The 21738-nt window shown below is 52.4% G+C and overlaps 1 protein-coding gene across 9 annotated transcripts in view; it reads left to right on the top strand.

The window, feature by feature from the left end:
- The window catches only part of ANKS1A (ankyrin repeat and sterile alpha motif domain containing 1A), a 126233-nt gene that overhangs the window by 82881 nt on the left and 21614 nt on the right, over positions 1-21738 (top strand). For all 9 annotated transcript variants that reach the window (XM_057404181.1, XM_057404239.1, XM_057404212.1 and 6 more), the window contains 6 exons: positions 1557-1663; positions 16725-16823; positions 17177-17329; positions 18033-18140; positions 20789-20953; positions 21260-21385. In XM_057404181.1, coding sequence (XP_057260164.1) covers positions 1557-1663; positions 16725-16823; positions 17177-17329; positions 18033-18140; positions 20789-20953; positions 21260-21385 — 758 coding nt within the window. The remainder of the gene's footprint in view (positions 1-1556; positions 1664-16724; positions 16824-17176; positions 17330-18032; positions 18141-20788; positions 20954-21259; positions 21386-21738) is intronic.

Raw genomic sequence — 21738 nt, 5'->3', positions numbered from 1 at the left:
ATCTCCAGATGGCACCGTGAGCTCTGCCTTGTGCAGCCATTGCAGCAGGTGGGGGGGGAAGGATGCTTTGGAAGGTACCAGCCAGCTTCAGCAGACCTGAAGGTTCGAAGAAGCAAACTTTGGTTTTCCTGAGCATCTTTTTGTTTGCATATATCCTTGAAACAGATGTGCTAAGAAGCTTGAAAAATTCTGCCTGTCTTGCATAGCAAATTCCCTGATTAAAGGAGATCTCTGAACTTTTTTTGGGGGTCATATTTAAGGTCTCAAGCTTTTCTAGAGGACAGTAACAAGTCATTGGATTCCCTTCCCAGGGGTGAGGGAAGGGAAAGCTTGTCTGTGCAGTTTCCTTAGGGTGTTGGGATATCCTAAGGGGAGGTACCAGGGCATGTCTCGGACTTGAGCTGCTGCAGGAAGACAGGAGAGTGTGCTTGCCTTTGGGTTCTTTCTGTTTTGTCATGGTTTGGAAGCAAGGAACTGAAATGCCTCCTCCTCCAGAGCTGCTCCGTCTTTGAGTGAGGGGCTCGGTTGCAGCAGCTGAGCTTGGCTGAAGATAAGGAAGGGCAGATACAAGCATGTACCAGATACCTGACAGGACTGAATGCATTAGGTGAAAACCATACTGATTCCTCTGTCTCTTGCTGTCACCCAGTGCAGGGGTGTAGTTAGACTCATCAGTGCAGCCGGTACTGGAATGCCATGTGTCGGGATGCGTGGTAAAATGACAGTGCCAGGACTCTCAGCCTCATGCTTGGGCTCACTCTTGCCTCTGCTTCTGTTAACACAGTAACAGCAAGAAAAAGCCCTTACCATGGTTTGCCTCTTTGAGGACTGCTGGGGGAAAAAAAGTATAAGCCCTTCTTTCCTTCTGCTGCAGTTTGTGTGCTCTCTTTGTCTTGCATGTCTCCTGCGGACAGCTGCTCTAGTCTGGCTTCTGCTGCTTTTCTCAGAGTCCGTCGTGTCTGTTTTGTTGTCTCAGCTGCATGAAGATGTCTTTCCTCTCTAGCTGCTTTGTGGCTCCACTGCTCCTGGCCCGCTGACTGGGGGAGCGCATCCCAAGTTGCATGGATGAGAGGACCTGTGTGGCTCTGCTTCATTCCCTCGCGTCGCCAACTGGCTGGGAATGCCTTGGGTGAAAGTTTTCTGCCCTCCTCCCGCCCCCTTCAGATGAGCCAAGGAGTGGATCTGCATCCCATGGGGTTGGGCTTCGTGTGTTTGCTTGGCAAGAAGCTCGCCCTGAAAGCAGTGCATGAGGTGTGCTGGTCCCAGCAGTGCTTCTAAACACTCTGCCCGGGCAAGGTGGTTCTGGTTTGGAGCATTAACCGGGATACAGATTAAACCCGGAGCCCACAGACGCACTGGAAGCTCGTTGTCCATGCTCTGTGCACACAAGAGGAATTGTCTGCCAGCTGATTTGTTGTTCTCTGAGCATAATTTGTTGAGTTTCTTTATGGTAATGACTATGATGTGGCAATGCCATCTGTCTTCCTCAGAGTGCCGCTGCTACCGCCTTAATGGTTTCTCCCTTTTCAAGCGTCTGCCGATTCCTCTCTCGTCAGGTTCACGGATGCTGGAGCAGAGTGTTGGGGAGTGGCTGGAGTCCATTGGCCTGCAGCAGTATGAGAGTAAGCTGCTTTTGAACGGCTTTGATGATGTCCGCTTCCTGGTAAGTTCCTGCTGGGACCCCACGGGCTCTACCAGATGTGTTGGTCAAACCTTGAGCTGTTATGGACACCCCGTGTCAGCTGCAGCACAGATCTGGGTTCTGCAGCGCAGCAGGATGGTCCTGGGGGTGTGGAAGGTCAGACGAAAGAAGTAAGGGTTGTGTTGGGTCTGGGTCATTCATCTTCGCATTTAATTCAGGTGATGTAGTTATTCCACTGTAATTTTGATATACAGGTTCATTTATTCTGCCTCTGAAATCTTTACCACCCAATTTACTTCAGAAACGGGAACTGGAATTCCTGTTTCTGAAGGGGAATTTCAAACACTGAAGTAGCGTCTTGAAGAAATCACTGAGCAGTCTGTGTTGTGGACTGTGAAGGAGGTGGAGGAACTCTTGTTGGAGCTATACCTGCTGTAAGCATGCAGACAGGATGTAAATGAGCTGTACCCAATTGCACTGACACTGTTGGCTCTGAATCCTAATGATGACAACACAGTAATGCTTAATATTGAGGGGTTTTATTTGATAACCAGTTTTATTAAATAACCAGTTAGCTGGCGATTTCATGTGGAATGATGACCAGCAAAGGCAGAAAATGTTGGCGCTCAGGAGGGCTCTTCCTGCATGGCTTAAAGAAATGGTGTTTGAGCGTGGACTCCCAGGTTTTGCAAATAAAGCATTACTAGAAATGGCTGTAAACCTTTGGAAAAGTCATTTGGGCTAATGTAATATCCTGCCTTGGCATTTGGTACAGTGGACAGTGTGGAGGATGTGGAGGATGTGTGCCTGCCAGTTCTGTTGTGAGCTGGGTGACAGGATTTGGAACACACGGCAGCCGTCTGGCAGTGGTGAGGGGGTGTGTGTGGGGCAGCTGCAGAAGGAACAAGAATCAGCAGGGGTAGGTACTGTTGGTCAACAGTACTTGCGAATGGCTTGGGATCTCTAAGCATCCCTGGAAGTTGAGTACTGTGGCAGCATCCAGCCATTCCTTCTGGCCTGCATGGCAAGCACTTTATCCCTTTGTCGTCCTACCTTAGCCTGGCAGGGCCAGTGCTCCCCTAGAGAGCTGGATTTGACTGTGATTTGTGCACCTTCAGTACAGGAACTGCTGGCAACCGGCGATGGTCTTACCATGCAACCTTCTGCCTCTACCTTATCCTGGTCCTACAGCCATGTGCAGCGCTGTCCCTCTTTCCTGGGGAGGATTTGGAGCAAGCTGCCCCCATGGAAGCCCTGGTTGCCCTCACTGGGTTCTGGCACTGCCACAGCCAAGCCAGGTCCAGCTCTGAGGGGCTCTGGTCCCTCAGTGTCCCACCCGGCTCGTCCCAACCTTCAGATGAAGCCTTGACTGCTGTGCTTTGGGCTTGTGTGTTCAGCTCTGGGTGAGCAATCAGCATTCCTGCGTGCTGGGGTGGTCTGACTGCACCTGTGGGATGCTCTGGGTATGCTACAAGGAATTGAAATGAAATAATGCCCCACAGATCCCCTCTGCTGGTGGACCTTTGACTTTTGTGGTGTTTGTGGGCTGCGCTCACTCCAGCAGGCAGCAGATAAAACCACCTTTACTGGGACTGACCCTGCCTGACGAGTGTGGTGATGGACCTTCTGCAACACAGAAGTTTGATAGTGAAGGAAATTTGCTTTCCAGGTAGGAGCTGGAGGCTCGGAAGCAGGAATTTTTGTTGACTGCTTATTTGCAGTAAATAGCAACGCTTCGTTGCAGACTGATGCAGAATTTTGTTATTTATAAGATGAAAGCAAAGGTCCCTTGTATGTGTCTCACTGGGGGATTTTATGGTGTACATGGTAGGAGTTGCTTTTTAATAGTGTTCATGCCTGACTGGTTTTCTTTCCTATCCAGTGCCAGGCAGCTGTTCCCAGTGCAGGAATCAGCTTCTGCTGGTCTCAGGGAATAGGCTGCTCTCCTTGTTCATCCCTCCCAAATTTAAAAGGTCAAGTAATTTAACAAAGGTTTCCTGCAAACCCTGGCTGATTTCCCTTTGGCTGCTTATTGCTTTCACTAGGAAGCTGGCTCTGGCACCCATGGCAAGACTGGCTTTAAATCCTTTGCTTTAAGTCCTGGCAACTCCAAGCTAATCCAGGCAGCCCGGGATGAAAGTTTAATTATTAGGAACCTCTTTCTCTGTGGTGTTACTTGCCTTCAGCTTCTGATGTTGTGGAAGGAAAATGTTCGGATGCAGTACGGATGAGGATCAAATAGGTAATTTGGTTTTAGCAGTGATTTTGATGTTCTTAGATGAATTATTAAAGCTGTAAACACTGAAGCTGGCTGGTGCAGCGAGCGCTGAAAGACCTGGATGCTTTTGCTCCTGGCATTCCAGGCTGTCCATTCCTTTTGTTTTTACATAACAGTTTCTTTCCGAAGTGCCACTTCCAGTCACTAACGAAGAATCTGTCAAACTGAGTGTCATTGTTTTCCTGGAGTTAAAATGGGTTTTGTGAAGGCTTAGTCTCTGTTAGGGCCTCATTATGTGAAGTATTTCAAGGTCCAGAGAATGCCTGGTAATAGTTTGCAAATTGCCAGATGGGCTGTGTGGCTAATTAATGTTAGCTGCAAAAATGCAGTTGGAGTCTTTTGATACAGAAGCACTCTTGTTTTCTGTGTCAGATCTCACACTACATAGAGGGCCATAGGGTTTTCAGGCTCCTGTGGCTTCCAGAGTCCCCAAGGTGCCCGTTTGTGAGCAAACAAGCAGTTTGTCCAGTGGGTAGACAAGAAAAGCATTGCAAGAGGAAACCGATGTGTAGTGATAGTACAGCTGTAAAGCAGGGACAGTGTCCTGGAAGAAGAGCTCTTCATTACACTTCTGAAGAATACTCAGCCTGCAGCAGGTAGTAACTAAAAGTAGGGTTAAGAAGAGTCTAACAAAGAGCATATTCTGTAACCACAGTGGTAACTGGGTGAAATCTGGTGTTTGCTGGCACAGAGGTGTTGAGGGCTCTGGTAGATGTTTAAAGTGTACTGGCTACCCAGCAGGTAGTACAGAGTTGCGGAGAGAGAAAAACTGGGGAGTACAGAGCTTGGCTGGTGCTTTTTGGTGCTCTTACAGCCTGTGCTTAGCCAGGTCTGCTTTCAGGAATTCCAGATCCCTGCATGTTTTCAGTTGGCTCTTGTGTTAATTTGTGCCCTGTATTACAAAAGCCTTTTCCCCCAGACTCATTTCCTTTAGGAAATTTCCTTTAGGAATTGAGTCAAGAATGTGCAGTATGGTAAAGTGAGGTTGGAAAGTGTTGTAAGGGGGATGTGGAGCTGTTGGAGCGAGGCCAGAGGAGGCCATGGAGATGCTGCGAGGGCTGGAGCAGCTCTGCTCTGGAGCCAGGCTGAGAGAGCTGGGCTGGGGCAGCCTGGAGAAGAGAAGGCTCCTGAAGGGGAGACCTGAGAGCAGCTCCAGTGCCTGAAGGGGCTGCAGGAAAGCTGGAGAGGGGCTTGGGACAAGGGATGTAGGGACAGGCCAAGGGGAATGGCTTTAACCTGCCAGAGGGGAGACTGAGATGAGCTCTTAGGCAGAAGCTCTTCCCTGTGAGGGTGCTGAGGCGCTGGCACAGGGTGCCCAGAGAAGCTGTGGCTGCCCCATCCCTGGCAGTGTTCAAGGCCAGGTTGGACACAGGGGCTTGGAGCAAGCTGCTCTATGGAAGGGGTCCCTGCCCATGGCAGGGGTTGGAGCTGGAGGAGCTTTAAGGTCCCTTCCAACACAAACCATTCTATGATTCAATGAAATGGATTGGGCTTCTTTAACTAGATATTAATCTAGGAAGGCAGAAACATGCATTGTTTCCAATAATATTAATTCCCTCACTCTCAGCAATCCAGGGATCAGCTGTGCTCTCCGGACATGCGTCTGGCTGCTGCAGGCTGCGTCTCCCGCAGCACTGAGGAGAAGCGCTGAGCGGGGCCAGGGCAAGAATCCTGCTCCCTTGTCAGGGTCTGCTCCTGCACCTCAACAGGCAGCATTGAAAGTGCCTTTGGAGACCTGCAGTTTCCGTAGGTCTACATGAAGAGGCAGGCTTGGAGATGTAAGCCACAATGTGAGCCATGAGCATTTTACAGGTTTTCCTATAAAAGGAGAAGGGAAAAGTGTATTTTAGCAGATGGCTGTGAATGTCAGGCTGAGGCTTCTCTGCTTTTGGGAATTCCAGCTCTGTATAGGGATGTAGCTGGAGGCCTCGCGCTCCAGCAGGACCCTTTGCGCACAAGCTTGTGAGACAGCACTTCAGTTGTCAGCAAACTATTGCAGTTCAGGTCTGCTTTGGTACAAGAGTGATGACGGCACCACAGTGATGTGTGTTTCTGCCAGAGCTGTTTCTCTTTTGGGAGTTCAGGACAAAGAAGAGTATTACTTGTCCTACCCATTTGTTCTGAGCAGTGCTGGGGCTTGTTGGGAATGTTCTCGCTTTTGGAACTTGCAGGGATTTTTGAGAGCTTGTGAATTGGTTATCGGGGAAGAACGAGTTGATACAATCATGGTAAGGAGAAGGGAATCCCAGGTGAAAATGCATAAATGCAATGACTGACACAAGCGTTGGGTGTTTTAGGAACCGGAGCCGGCGTGGGATGCTGTGGACAGGCTGTTTCAGCACTGGCCTCGTTGATGTGTTGCTTTCTTCCAGCACTGAAAGCAGAATTGCCTCAGTGTTTCCATGATGTAAAATTCCTGTTAAATGTGCAGGACAAACCCAAGTGCTGCAGTGCTGGACGTGGCATGCGAGAGCATCTCGGTGGCACTGACCAGTTTCACAGTCCAATACAAAACCAAGTTTGTTTATGACTAGTGCAGAGTAAATGATGTTGATGAAGTATTGACTTCACTTAGGGTGGATACTGCTAACACAAGATAGCAGCATTATTTAAACATCCATTTGATGTGACCTTAAAGCCTATTTGCCAATGGACATGTTTCTGGGAAGGGACTGATGGCCATTTATTCCAGCTTGTGCAATCTTTTGGCTTTTTTGAGGGAAGAAACGGGCTATTCAAGACTTGAGCCTCTCTCCAGCACAGAAATGTGGCCCAATTTGCAGGTGTTAGTATTTGGAACAATTCTTACATTCTCTTTAAGTTGATTACAGCAGTTTTGTTGTGTTTCTGGGCAATGCTAGGAAGGAAAGGGCCTTTCTGTGGTTTCCTTGCTGTTGTTCCGCAGCACTCACCCCGTGGTCCAAGGGAGCAGCTTCCTTGGCTCATCCTCCCTTGCCACTGAGTGACCTTCAGTGCCAGCATTGCTGGCTTGGGGCAGTCAGACTGTGACACTCAGCTTCTGCTTCTAATATGAGGCTTTAATTCAAAAAGCAGTCTGTTCAGCCAGCTGGGGATTAAAAAAGACTAAAGGGGAGATGGTGCTTCAAATTCTCCTTCTCTGCTTCGCAGCCTACTGGAATTCTTTCATTAGAGGGGAAAGGTTTATTTGTGCAATGAGTAAACAGGACTGAATTGAAGCTGGTAGCTGAGTATTACCGGCATTGGCTGTGCTGCCCTTGACTTAGCAATAGTAAAGCTTTGCAAGTCGAGCTAAATCCTCAGCAGAATTGCTTGCCAAATGTTAACAGGACTAATGAACCAAGAATACTCCACCACCCAGGAGGAGCCAGCACTGCTGCCTCCCACGTGCAGAGTGCAGCCGGGGGTTTCTGGAGACCCATTGCCTCTTCCTGCACCAAAGGAGGAAGGAAAAGGTCAGATCACACAACCGTAGCAGTGAGTGAGCAGTGCCATTCAGAAAGATGCTCTATACATGGAGTTGAGCCTGACTGGAAATAAGCTGGGGTAGCTCCAAAGTGTCACAGGAATGTGGAGTAAGAGGGGTTCTGCTGCTCCTAGACTTGGTCCTGTCGTGTCTCCTGTGATCACCAGTGCATCTGCAGCAGATGTTCCCCTTGGGAAGACCATGGGAAGCTGGTCTTGCACCTTGAAATGCACCCTGGTGTCCTGTAGCAAACATGGGAGTGATCCATGGGAGAGGCCAAGCTGGGCTCTGCTGTGCTGGGGGAAGAAGAGGCATTGCTACTGTAATAAGAAGGAATTGCAGTAATTCATGATGGAGTTAAGAAATGGGGAAGGAAATACCATTACCTGCACCCTCACTACGTTTTTTTTGTGGTCCCACAGATCCCATAAACGTGTCTGAGATGCTTGCAAAAGCTTTTCCTTTCCCTGGGAGGGCTGAATTTTTGCTGCTACCCCAGACAACTGTTCAGGCTGGCATCTGAAAAGGGCAAACCTCACATGCTCTGGCAGTTGTGCCATTATTCTGTAGCTGAACTTTTTATTCAGTCCAGAGATACTTTGATTCACAAATGAGCAGGTAAAAGAGAACCTCAGCCTCTTTTAATGGTGCCTTTTAATTTTCTTGTTGAAGCCCATGGAGTGTGTGGAAAGCAGCTAACACTGATTCAATGAGACAGCATCAGAAAGGGAAATCTGTTCTCCTCATGTAGTGCCGTGGGCTCCTCTGGCTTGCTTTTTTCTGTTGTTTATAATAATTGGGCAGAAGTGGTAAAAAAATGATGGCATTGGAATAACGGGGTGTGCACAAATAATTTAGAGTCCTGGCTTTAGTTTGATCAAATGTAATTCAGCACTGTGTTAGGTTAACCTGCAGTGTTTTGTTATGGAAGAGCCTTTTTCCTCTCTTCTGTGTGTGTGGATGATGAAAACATGGAGCTGAGGTTCTGGATTGGTGTTTGAGCAGAGCTGGAGGGCAGCTCAGTGAGCTCTGCCCAGCTGGGGCCCAGGACAGCCCTCATATCAAAGGATAGGATGTGGATGGAGCTGTCACCTTCACCCTGCAAACCCCCATGGTTTGGGTGCTGGCTGACATTGTGCAAGCTTCATTCTCATCCCATACCTGTCATGCTGGAGCACAGGGCATCTCCTGGTGGCCTCAGTGAGTTGTAGCTCTGCTTTGCACGATTCACTTCAGAACTACCCAGCTTGGCTCACAGATGTGGGGCCCCTGGGCAGCAAGCAGGCTTTCAGCATGCTCTGAGCATGCCTGTGCCCCCGAGCTTTGTTGTGTCTCCATATAAAACTTGTCGTTTTATAGTAGTTATCTGGGGAGATCTTAACTGACATATTCCAGTAGTGGTTTGCACTCGGTAGTGATCTATGAAGAACAGTGACCTCTCTCAGATCCCACAGACAAGGAGCTGCATGCCCATGTGTGACCAGCAGGTTGAAGGGGGTGATCCTGCCCCTCTACTCTGCTCTCGTGAGACCCCCCTTGCAGCACTGTGTGCAGTTCTGGTGTCCCCAACATAAGAAGGACATGGAGCTGTTGGAGCAAGGCCAGAGGAGGCCTCCAGCCAGAGGATGCTCAGGGGCTGGAGCACCTCCTGTATGGAGCCAGGCTGAGAACATTGGGGCTGTTCAGTCTGGAGAAGAGAAGCTGCAGGGAGACCTCAGAGCAGCTTCCAGTGTCTGAAGGGGGCTACAAGGATGCCGAGGAGGGACTCTTCATTAGGGACTGCAGTGACAGGACAAGGGGTGATGGGTTCAGACTGAAGCAGGGGAAGTTCAGGTTAGATCTAAGGCAGAAGCTCTTCCCTGTGAGGGTGCTGAGGCGCTGGCACAGGGTGCCCAGAGAAGCTGTGGCTGCCCCATCCCTGGCAGTGTTCAAGGCCAGGTTGGACACAGGGGCTTGGAGCAAGCTGCTCTAGTGGAAGGGGTCCCTGCCCGTGGCAGGGGTTGGAGCTGGAGGAGCTTTAAGGTCCCTTCCAACTCGAACCAGTCTGGGATTCTATGAAATGAAGAGAAAACTTGGTGTGGTTACAGCTGTTGGTGAATATTTTAGTATGGAACCAGGTGAGCCCCTGTGTAGATTGTACCCTGGATGGACACCACATAAGGGTGGAATTGGCCCCTTGTGTGAGGGCTTCTGCTTAGCTTTTGAGTGGGAATCGATTCATACAGTGAAGTGAATTGTTTTGATAGTTCTCCAGTGGGTTTCAGACACTGCTTGGGCGGTTCATGAGGACTGTGCTTTGTCCACCGTGGTTATGGGGATTGGGATTTCCCTGAAAGGGAACAGGGAGAGCAGAGACATGCAATGATCTGGGGTTTGAGGGAGCATTCCGGCTGCTCTGCCGGGGGAAGGCAGCAGAGCTACGCAGCAGCTCCCCAGATGATGGAAATGGACTGCACAGGGAGCAGCCAGTTTGGAGTGGATTTGGAGAAATAAAGTGGGTGGACCAGATCTGGATGCTCACATCTGATTCCTTGGTAGCTGCAGGCCCAATAACCATTCAAAAAGCCATTAAAGCAGCTTTTAGTTTCTTCCTCTCAATAAAATTGCGTGAACTTGACAAGCATGACGGGTCCCCTCCGCTGCTGTTGTCTCGCTGCCAGGCTGCATGGGGGAGAAAATGAACCAGAAATGAAGAGGCCGTGTGCTAATCTGAGATTTATTGCAGGGTTTTGTCTATGAACCTTTTCCACAACCAGTGGGACTTCGTTGTCATGCCCTTAGCTAAGCAAACCCTGCTTTTCCCTTTGTTCCCACTGAACTGTGGATGGCATTAATGGACAACACAAAACCCCACGGGTCATGAGGCCAATTGCAAATACATATTTGTGTGACCCCTGGGGTGTGCAGGACCCAGCTTTGGGGTCATGAGCCTGCTCTGAGATAAATAAGCCACTGGTGCAGGTTTGTTGGTGGGGTTGAGCAGCCAGGGTTGGCTCATGGAGCTGTGAGTACTCAGCACCGTGTAATCAAGGCTCTGGTGTGGGAGGTTTCAGCTTTTGGTGGTCTCTAAAAGCTCTGAGCTATCAGTGGGGGTCTCAAGTGAAAAGCCCACAAGTCCAAATCACACAGATAGACAGGGCACAAACTTGTTTCTAGGTTAGTCCATTAACCGAGGCGTTAGCTGTTCTTGTCCTGTGGAGCAGAACACATTAGCAGGGCTTTACTCCAAGCACAGCTCCATCCAGCCCCTTGTGCAGTCAGCGGGTTGAGGCTGGTGGGTGCCTCCCTGTACCCTGCTCAGATGGGTTTGGACATGCAGAGGGGCTGGATGAGGCCAAATGTGCAACCTCCAAACCCTGCAGGGAAGGTGATTCTTTGTCATTAACTACTGATAGATCTGGGGACAGGGAGCTCGTTCCTGGCTGCAGCAGCTTGTTCTGCTCCCAGGAATACCTTTGCTGTAGCTCATCTGTCTGAATTTTCCTGCCTTCCCTTACCCTTGGGATGCTGCCTGGGGCCGCAGGGCTGTGAAGTGCAGTGGTTTTTTACAAGTCTGGCAGCAGGAGCAGGCAGAGCCATGCAGGACTCACCAGATCCCCTTGCTGGGCACGCCACTGAGCTGCTGTCTTCGGGATGGCAACCCCTGAGCTGCCCGCTTGCATTGAGGCTCTGAAGGCTGCAGCTGGCTGCTCCCAGGATGGCCAGCATGAGGCTTCTTGATCCTTTTTTATTCTGCCTGAAAAGGGGAAATTGGTGTTGAGGCTAAGGAAGGTGCAGTCTCTGTTTGCAGGCTTGCTTTGTATTGTCTCTGTTGGCTGGGTCTGTGGTAAGCTGGATGCATCTCCCATCTCCCACATCCAGGCATTTGTTTGCCAGAAGTAAAGCAATAGCAGTGGCAGCAAAATCCTTGATAAGATGCAAATTGTCTTGAATGTACTGAAGGGAAAAAGAGCTTTGTATGCATTAATGTAAGAAAAGCTGGATGCTTTGGCTCATGCAGCTGAAGGCGCTCTGCTGTAGATGTTTTCAGAAGCCTTTGTAGTCTGGAAAAGCTGTGTTTGGGTTTTGCATCTGTTGTTTTTAATAGCAAACACATTCTGGTCCCCGACTTCCCTGCAGTCCATTGCTTGTCTTTAATACAGGGTTTAGTAACAGAGGCAGCACTTGTGTTAGCCTGAGCTTAGTGCAGCAGTCGGGGTTCATTCGGCTGCATTGCTGGCTGGACAAGACCATGCGTCCTATATGACACTTCCTTTGCCTGGGGCCTTTCCTTGGCTGGAAGGAGAGGATGGCCTGGAGCCAGGCTCTGTGCGAGAACCAGCGTCTGAAAATTGGGTAGTTAAGTGCCTGCAGAGCGTCCTCCTGGTGGAGGGATGCTGGCAGGTTGCAGCAGCTCTGCTTTTGGCATGCTTGCCTTTGGGGTCACCGAACTAGCAGGAGGGGACGCCGCCTTCCCACAGTGTACCCTCTGACTGTGCTGTTTGTGCCTTTAATGAGAAACCTGGAGCCTTCCAGGCTGTTTAATTACAGAGCAAGATGTGAAGCATGACTAAAGCGACCCTGTCTCTAAAAGCCTGTTTCTGCAGGCGGGTCGGCTGCGCCAGCATCCTCCGGGGCAGCCCAGCCAAGGGCACGGGTCACTGGCAGAGTACTGCCCTGCATGAGGGCAATGCAGAGGGCACAGGTGGGGTTCAGAGGTGCCCCTCACGGTCGCGTGTATTTGGGCCTTTCCACAGAAAGCTGTTTGGCTCTGAGGAAGAGTGGGGAATAAAGCCCCTCCAGGCTGTCTGCAGCCGGTCTCTGCCTGCCTGGAGAGCGGGAGAGGGGGATTCACCTTCCCCGCTTTCAGGTGTCTGCAGCCGGGCTGACGGTTCAGGCTCTTTGGGTTGCCGGTGGGGGTGGAAGAGGGCTCATCTGGGTGTGTGTTTACCCTTGTGTAGATGAAGCTGCCCCAGGGCAGGTTTAGATGGAGCTGAGGAACAATTCCTGCCCCAGAGGGTGCTCAGGCATTGGAACAGGCTGCCCAGGGCAGGGCTGCAGTCACAGTCCCTGCAAGTGTTCACACAGCGTGGAGACGAGGCCTCAGTGCCATGGGTTAGGGGTGGCCTGGGCAGTGCTGGGGTAAGGGTTGGACTGGATGAGCTGAAAGGGCTTTTCCGAGCTCATTGATGCCATGGTTCTGTGATGGGGAGGTGCTGGGGGGAACGGGGGGTTCCGATCTTCCCCACTCCCCCAGCGTGGAGGGAATCAAGAGCTTTGGCCTGGTGCAGTCCTGAGCTGCGCTCGCCCTGCTCAGCCCAATAGCAGAGAGGGGCACGAGGTAAAACGCAGTTGTCACAGGGAATAAAGTCTGGGATAGGTCTTTGGGAAGTCTGTGATCCTGAGCAGCGTTTCTGCGGCTGCTGCAGGAGCACGGAGCTCACAGCAGGGCTTGTCCCTGAGAGCTTTCCTCTCCCCCACCTCGGGCCTTTGCTGGTCCCGTCCTCAGAGGGCCTGGAGGGGGGCCGGGACCGCTCGAACCCCTCCACGGGCGCTTGGAGCTGGCAGCTTTTGGCCTGGTTTGGTGCCGACCTCTGCCAGTGCCGAAGGGGAGCGGCTCTGCTGAAGTTCTGCAGCCTCCCTCTGAGCAGCGCTGTGTAACCAGAGGCTTTGTTTCAGCGGGTGGTGATCGCCTCGCTCCCCTTTCCTCCGTGCCCGTGGCTGTCCCATCCGTGGCGCAGCAGAGAAGTGGCTCTTGCCTGGATCGGGGCAGACCCTTCAGGAGCCCAGTGCCCGGTGCGAGCTGGTGATGCAGAGGTCAGGAAGGACGGGGCTGAAAGCAGGTGGGATCCCAGAGTCCTTGGGGTTGGAAGGGCCCTCTGGAGATCATGCGGGGCAACCCCTGCCGAGGCAAGGCCGCCCAGAGCAGGGCACCCAGGAACGTGTCCATGGTGGGTTTGAACGTCTCCGGGGAGGGAGGCTCCACATCCCCCCTGCAGCTCTGCACCCTCAGTGGGGAGGAGTTCTTCCTCCTGTCGAGGTTAAAACCTCTGGTGCTTTAGCTCATGGGCAGGAGAGGCAGGGAAGGACCCAGCTGGGTCACCACGGCTGAGAACCCCCCTTGCTTAGGGGCTTTTTGTGCCAAGCCATTGCTGGTTGAGCAGAGGTGGCTCTGCAGGAGCAGAGAGCAGGGCACTGCCTAAACCGGAGGCCATCGCTGTGCCAGAGGAGCGCGGCTCAGAGGCAAGGGGCAGCGGTGGTCCAGGCAGAGCATCTCTGGCCCTTGGCTTTTGTCTGTGAAATGCAAACAGGTTTAAAGTCTGTTTTAAACAGCTCATCTGTGGGGTTGGCAGAGGTTAAAAGATCTCCAGTGTGTTTGTGTTTGTGTGGTTTAGTGGCAGATTATTTTCTTTTTCATAGGAGATAAACCTGGATGGGTTTAAAGGACGTTTCTCTAAGCGGAGGCTCATGCTCTGTAGGCTGTAATGATTTATTCGGAACTATGCTCTGTCTATCCTTGTTAAGTACCCTGAGAATACGACTGGCACTGAGGGAATTTAATGTGACACATAAAAGTAAAGAGTGTTGAAGAAAGCTGAAGGCTTTACAGTATTTAACCAGCTTGGATCCTCGCTCCATAGCAAGCCATTTTCCTTGAATTTGAGATGCCAAAAGTGGGAGAACACCTATTGCCTTGGGCCTGGCACTGTGTCAGCATAAACCAGGCTTCCTGGAGAGTGCCAGCTTGAAACGTGGCTGTGCTAAAGTGGATTAGCACCAGAAAGGCTCAACGTTGGAAAATGAGCGTGATTAAAATTAAATAGGATCAGCAAGCTTGTTTAATTTTTATACAGGACTATTACACATCACCACTGTCACAGCTCATTTGGCTGCCACCCGTCCCTGCTGTACGGGCTGGGGCTTGAAGTGTTTGCTGTGAGCTGTGCCCTTGCTCACATCCTCCTCCAGCTCCTGCACCTGCTGCCACCATCTCCTAACAGAGCCCTTAAGCACCAGAGCACCCAGATGGGGCAGGCTGGGGGAGCAGGGTGGGCTGAGGTGTTAGGAACAGCAGGTTTCAGGTACCCAAGGTGTGGTGTTAACCTGCTGCAGGGACTTCAGTAGCTCAGTCCCTTCCTGTGCTTGCCTTTGCAGGCAGGGCAGTAGTGCTTTGCTCGCCAGGCTTACAGGAGAAATCGCATCACTTGCTCTAGCCACCTCCTGACCATTTAAAAAAGCCCTTTCAAAGCTCTCTCCCTTTAGTAGATTAATTCCTTGCACATATTCTGCTTCCCAGGGACCTTCATGCGGAAACACTTGTGCAAGGTAAGGCGCGTGCAGGGAGTTAAGCTGCCTTTAATCCTTTCCCTCTTCCCCTGAACTGAGCACACAATCCCCTGCTGTTACAGGAATCCACATTTAAATGTCGCTCTGTAGCTTAAAATCTGTGAGCAAGAAAGGGGAGGGATGTTCCAATTTGTTGTGGTGGGATGCTGCTGCCAACAAGCTGGAGCGATCACTGCTTCTGACAGCAGCAGCCTCCTTACGTTGCATTGCTCTCAATGCAGAGGAGCCTGGCGCTGCTCTTGCACCAAACGGGCACCCTTGGAGCCTAAACCAACAAAATGCCCTTTAAAATTAGGTTTTAATGTATTTGTAATTTACCAGGTGCATAGAACAGCTCGTGTGACATGGTTACATCCTTGCAGAGGGCTCTGGGGGCAGCATTGCCCCCAGGCTGAGACCCGGGGGTTTCGCATGGCCTTGCCTGCAGGATGTGGGGTGCAAGAGAGGCAGTGTGGCCCCGTGCCCCTGCAGGATGATCTGCAGAGGTCCCTTCCAACCTGAATGATTCTGGGGTTCTGTGAGCCAGGCACCACTTGGCTGCAGGCCTGGCTCTGTGAAATGCACCCAGTGACTCTCTTCAGGCCATCCCCAAAGGACTGCCCCGGGTGCTTGTCCAGGGGCACCTGAAAGGGAGGGGGCAGAGGGAAGGGCTGTTCCTCCTCCTCTGCCACTTTCTGGTGGGTGCCACTGCTTTCGGGTTTGGCTGTGGTATTTAAAGCAGGTAGTGTATGGCACAGAGGGTTGGAACTAGATGATCGTAAGGTCCTTTCCAACCCGAACTATTCTATGATTCTGTTCTATGTAGTGTGTGTATTTGCAGCAGGCAGTGTGTGATATGTAGTGTGTGGTACGTAGTGTGTGGTGTGTAGTGTGTGTATTTACAGCAGGCAGTGTGTGGTATGTAGTGTGCGATGTGTGGTGTGTAGTGTGCGATGTGTGGTGTGTAGTGTGCGATGTGTGGTGTGTAGTGTGTGATGTGTGGTGTGTAGTGTGTGGTGTGTAGTGTGTGTATTTACAGCAGGTAGTACATAGCTGAAATACTGCAGAAACTACCAAAAGGCTGGAATACAGAACATTTGCTGCCCTTTACAGAGGACCCTTGGCAATCTTCCCCTCTCCTTTCCCTCCTGCAGCCGCGGCCGGTCTGTTCTGCAGCCTGCATCGCCCTGCAGCAGCAGATTGCCCCATGGCCAGTTTTAATTAGGTTTCTCTTATAAAACCCGAATGTGGAACAGCGAAGCTCTGTCAGCTCAGACCTTCAGCTGGGGCTCTCCTGAGAGCAGAGGGAGGCAGGGCTGGGGAGAGGGCTCTGGGCTCAAGCTGAAGCCTCTGTCAGACAGCTCTTGCAGCCATGGGGAGACGTGCCTGCGCTTCCCACTGAGCTCTCCCCAGGTACGAGGGGCTGGGAAGCAGGTTGTGATGGAAGATCTTAAGGGAGGTAAATCAGTGTGCTCTGCATGCGTCTGCTGCTGCTCTGCAGGAGAAAAGGGGGCAAAAAATGGGCTTAAACAGAGCAGTGTGCGTTGACTCGCTGCCAGTGGGGTGAGCTGCTCCCCTGCCCAAGGAATGGAGGATAAATCCAACCTTTGCCAGTTTGCCGGATCTCATGGAAGAAAATCAGGTTTTTCTGTGGCTGTGGAGGGAGCCTGGGCAGAGCCAAGTGCCCTACTCGGGCACCAGGGGTTGAGGGAAGCTGGGGTTTACTTGGGGCTTGCTATGCAGCGATTAAAGCATCAAACAGGGAGGTGGCTGTGAGCAATGGCTGAAATCTGATGGCTGGAGGAGGAGGAGGTTGCGCTGAGCAGGCTGCAGGAGGGAGAGAGGGGATGGCAGTGCTCTGCCCCATGGATGCTGTCTGTGCTGCTGCCCCTCTCGTGTCAGCCCTCAGTTCATGGGGCAGAGCTGCCATCCTTGGGACCCTCCTCCTCCTGCTCTGGGGCCATACTGGTAGGTGAGGTCAGGAGGCTGCTGTAGTGCACGATCTCTGCTCCTGTTGTCCTCCACTGCCATGTCACCTCTTCCTGTCCTTGCAGGGCTGCAATGTCATGGAAGACCAGGACCTTCGGGACATTGGGATCAGTGACCCACAGCACCGGCGGAAGCTGCTCCAGGCCGCTCGCTCCCTCCCGAAGGTCAGTGCTGACACCATCATGTGAAGCAGGGAGGGGGCATTGCCCAGTGGGGTGGAAGCAGAGGAAGCAGAAGCCAGTCCCTGTAACTCCAAGGATCACAAGGGTTGTGGGAAGGGTTTTGGGAATAACAAGGAGGAGGAAGAGTATATTCATCTGCCAAGCTACGTGGATGGGATGACTGCAGGGGAGAGGGTGGCTGTCCCTTCTGCCAGTCTTGATCCCAAGTGCGTTTCCTATTCATAGGGTGACTTTTTTCCTTTAAAGCTTCTAGTGGGGATGATGATGGCCTTTAAACTGCTTTTAATTGGTGCTGTATGCCTGGGGCTTTTAACCCCTATCTTGTGCTTTTACAGTTGAAACCCCTGGGCTGTGATGGGAACAGCCAGCCTTCAGTTCCTGCATGGCTCGACTCCTTGGGGCTGCAGGATTACATCCAGTCCTTCCTCTCGAGTGGCTACAGCTCTATTGACACTGTGAAAAACCTCTGGGAGCTTGAAATAGTAAATGTGAGTGTTACCCTGCTGCCATGCAGTGAGGTCCTGCCCATGTTCTCTCTGGGGCTTTGACTTGCAATGAGTCACAGAACCCCAGAATCATTAAGGTTGAAAGGGACCTCTGGAGATCATCTGGTCCAATCCCCTGCTCTTCTTAACCAGGCCCAGCTCCCACAGTCTCTCATAAAAGAGATGCTCCAAACCCCTGATCACCCTGGTGCCCTCCGCTGGACCCTCTCCAGTAGCTCCTTGTCTCTCTTGTACTGAGGAGCCCAGAACTGGACACAGTGCTCCAGATGTGGCCTCACCAGGGTCAAGCAGAGGTGGAGGATCCCCTTCCTCAACCTGCTGCCACACTCCTGATGCACCCCAGGATACTCTTGTCCCTCCTGGCTCAAGGGTACACTGCAGCTCATGGTCAACTTGTCATCCACCAGCAAGCCCAGGTCCTTCTCAGCTGAGCTGCTCTTTAGTAGGTCAGCCCCAACCTGTGCTGGTACTTGGAGTCCTTCCTCCCCAGGCACAGAACCCTGCACTGGCCCTGGTTGACCCTCATTAGGTTTCTCCTTACCCAATTCTCCAGCCTATTGAGGTCCCGCTGAATGGCAGCACAGCCTTCAGACGTGTTACACAGGAACAGCACAGCTCCAGGAGGGGAAGCTTTGCTTGTGCCCAGGGCAGGAAAACCCCCAGTGACCGTGGGCTGTCCCTGCAGGTGCTGAAGGTGAACCTGCTGGGCCATCGGAAGCGGATCATCGCCTCCCTGGCAGACAGACCGTACGAGGAGCCACCAGCAAAGCCACCGCGCTTCTCGCAGCTGAGAGTGAGTCAGTGTTTGTGTCCCTGCCCGGGTCTGTGCAGGACGTGCTCAGCACTGGCTGGGAGCTTCCCTCTGCCCTTCACTTCCATCCCTTTCTTCACAGAGCTAAACCTGAGTCTGCCAGGAATAACTGTTCCCTCTCTAATGAGCAGCTCTCACCCTTGGGGGACTCAGGGATGTGTTGAGGATGTTTACTGAGAGCTCAGGTCCTGGCTGGGTATCGAGGCTCAGAGCTCAGCCATGTTCAGCTTTCCTCTGCTGCTCTCATGCACAGGAAATTCTGCTTAGCAAAATCAATAAAAAAGGGGGGGAACCCCACTACAATGTCAATATTGAAGTTAAAACTTCTTTGAAGGTAAGGATTGAGAGTAATAAGCATAGAGAGTGATCTTTGAAAACTGCATTGCTTTGGAAAAGAAGGAAAGGATAAAACCTAAAGAGGTTGTTTCTCATTAAAAGTAATCAGTCTGACCTGGCAGCTTGGGTTCCTCCTGGTTCTCAGATACTGGGTGGTTTGGAAGGAAGTTCTCGAAGCACTGAGGCAACTGCACATCTGGCTGCGTGGAGGAGGAGGTGTTTGCTGTTAACAGTTCCCATGGATGCACCTTGGCTGCTGCTGGGGATAGTGCAGAGCCCAGAACTCCCACTCCGTGGGCAAGCAGAACTTGGGGAATAACAGCCCGGCTGGCTCTGGCTTGGCCGGAGCACCCGGAGCTCTTGGCCAGAGTTAAAACAGATAACAGCTGTGATTTTGTCCTGTCCACTTCCTGCCCCACAACAGCGAATGTCGCCGTTGGTTTGTTCAGTTGTGCTCTAGCGGAAGTGGTGAAGGAGTTTACCCACACTGGGCTTTATTCTGTGTGGGTCAAACTGCATCTTCCTGTGTAAAACAAAGCTCAAGTGTGTGCACACAGCAATGCTGGAAGTCGTGATGTGGCCAGTTGTATCAGCTTTTCACCTTCATCTACTCCAGCGACCCAGGCAGCAAATCCTCGCACAGGCGTGACCCTGCTGTTGAAATCATAGAATCAGAGTGGTTTGGCTTGGAAGGGACCTTAAGCTCATCCAGTCCCAACCCCCTGCCATGGGCAGGGACACCTTCCACTAGACCATGTCACCCAAGGGCCTGTCCAACTCGGCTTTCAGAAATGAGAGCTGGGAGATGATGTTCAGCCCTTGCAGGTCAGGTTCTGGCTGCCTCCCCACGGGAAGCATTAGGCAGCTCCTTCGGTCAGGTGCCTCTATGCAAGGTGGGTGCCTGCACTGAATAGAGAGCTGAACAGAGCTGACTTTCTTCCCCTTGTTTCCTGGCCAGATGTAAGGCAGCCTTCCCACAGGGAGGAATGTGGCATGGCTCAGCTGGGATGGGATGCAGCTGGGACCTGTTCTGATTGTGCTGGTTGGGAGTCTGAGATCTCTCTACCTGGGCTGGTTGGGCTTCTCTCACTCTTGCTGCACTCGATGTGGATGGTGGTTTTTTGCTGTGGGATGTCAGGCCCTTGGTTATGGGGGTTGGCTGCCTCATTCACTGTTCTTCCTGAAAACTGGCATTTGAGAGAGGAGTTTGGCAAACCCCATTGATTTTGCAGTTCACCTGTGGCCTCAGGAGCAGGGCAGTGTGCCATGGAGTGGGAGCACAGCATCCTGCTTCCTCCCAGTGCTTGCAAATTAGCTTCCTGGAGCAGGAATTGGAGGTTCCCCATCCCAGACATCTGGTCCTTGCCCTGCACAGCTCTTCCCTCTTGTTTTGGATTCCCAAAGCTTTTCAATGAGCTGAAGTGAGTTGAGCTGCTATGTCCTGCTTATTTACATGGGATTTTATAGGAACTGAGGTTCTGGTGTAAAAAAAAGGGGATTTACCCTGATACTGCACTGGGAGCGGGTGCTCAGGAGCCACGTACAAGCCCTGCACCTTCACCCCGCTGCCCTCTTCCAACTACAGAACCCCTGCTGGGCAGCAGGCAGCTGAGGATCCACTCCTGCAGGCACAGGGGGGTTGTCTGTGGGGGAGAGCAGTCCTTTGGTGCAGCCTCCACTGATTGCTATGCTCTACAAGGAGGCTGTGGGAGAGAATGGGCCATTTACAGCATTTCCTGGTGCTCCAGCTGGTGGGATCCGGAGCCTGGCTCTGGCGTGGGGAGCGGAAGATCGTCAATGGCAAATTAAGGCAGTCTGTTGAATAGGATTAATGTGTGTTGCAGCTGTGAGCTTCCCACTTTGTCTGCTGGGCTGGCTGGCACGTCCAGGCCGTGGATCTTGCCTGCAGTAAGAGCCAGGCTGTCGGGCATCTGGGCTGGGCTCTTGCAGGGCTCCCAGGGCTTTTCTCCTGGGGTGGCTTAGCAGCAGCAGCAGCTTCAAGTGCCTTGCTTAGTGCTTTAGTGGAGCCTGTTCCTCTGTAACCACCCTGGCCAAGGCTCAGTGTCTCTCCTGGGATGCTCTCAGCAGAAGGGGCTGCACAGCCGTCCTGGAGCAAACCCAGGGGTATTGTGTGGCAAACAAATGGTGGGATGGGAGGACAGGGAGGCAGGAGCCTGCAGAGCAGGAGCTGACCCCCTTAACTCTGCTCACTGCGCGCTGGCACTGTTGAGGGGATGAGGAGTGTCTCAGCTAAGCACGGGCTGACTGGGGTTCGTGGTGTGCGCTTGTTTCAGTGCCAGGACCTGATGTCCCAGGCGTCGTCCCCCCTGAGCCAGAACGACTCTTGCACGGGCAGATCTGCTGATCTGCTGCTGCCCTGCGGGGACACCGGCAAGAGGCAGCAGGACCGAGGCACCGAGGCTGCTCCCTACTCCAGAGCTGAGCGCTACAAAGCCCAGGTCAGCGGGTGCTTCTGCGTGTCCTCGGGGCCCCTCTGTGCAGCTCAGTGCAGGATCCCCCCTCTCTGGAGCCAGTGAGGAGTCGGGATGACACAGAGGTGTCGGGGGGTCAGGCACAGAGTCCACAGGCATCAGAGCCAGCACTGTCACTGGCAGCATCCTGCCTCCTCCCAGCCCCTTGGGAGTGGGACTTGGCCATGGCCATTTTGAACCTCAGTTGCATCCAGCCCAAGAACGCTCCCAAGGTCTGTGTTTCAACCCCAGCTGGACCTGTTGTGGCTTCACATCATGTTTCTTGCCCTGCAGGAGGACCGTCGGGAGTCAAAGCTGACCCTGCGCCCCCCCAGTCTGGCTGCCCCCTACGCCCCAGTCCAGAACTGGCAGCACCAGCCAGAGAAGCTCATCTTCGAGTCCTGCGGGTATGAGGCCAATGTAAGTGTCTTTTGACTTGTGGGGTGTTGAGGATGAGGAGGCTCCAGGGTCAGGTTGTTGTTGCTTCCTCCGTCCCTGAGTGACCTGCCCCTCCCCATCCATCATCTCTTGAGACCCCACTTGCAGCACTGTGTGCAGTTCTGGTATCCCCAGCATAAGAAGGACATGGAGCTGCTGGAGGAGGCCACGAGGATGCTCAGGGGCTGGAGCACCTCCTGTATGGAGCCAGGCTGAGAACACTGGGGCTGTTCAGGATGGAGAAGAGAAGCTGCGTGGAGACCTCAGAGCAGCTTCCAGTGTCTGAAGGGGGCTCCAAGGATGCTGGAGAGGGACTCTTCATCAGGGACTGCAGG

This window comes from Pezoporus wallicus, unplaced genomic scaffold (genome assembly GCF_028554395.1).
Source record: "Pezoporus wallicus isolate ANWC-B61680 ecotype Strahan unplaced genomic scaffold, APGP_CSIRO_Pwel_v1 contig_5863, whole genome shotgun sequence".
Classification (NCBI taxonomy): Eukaryota; Metazoa; Chordata; class Aves; order Psittaciformes; family Psittacidae; genus Pezoporus; species Pezoporus wallicus.
The sequence above is the reverse complement of the archived record's forward strand: the minus strand, read 5'-3'. Positions and strand labels throughout refer to the sequence as shown.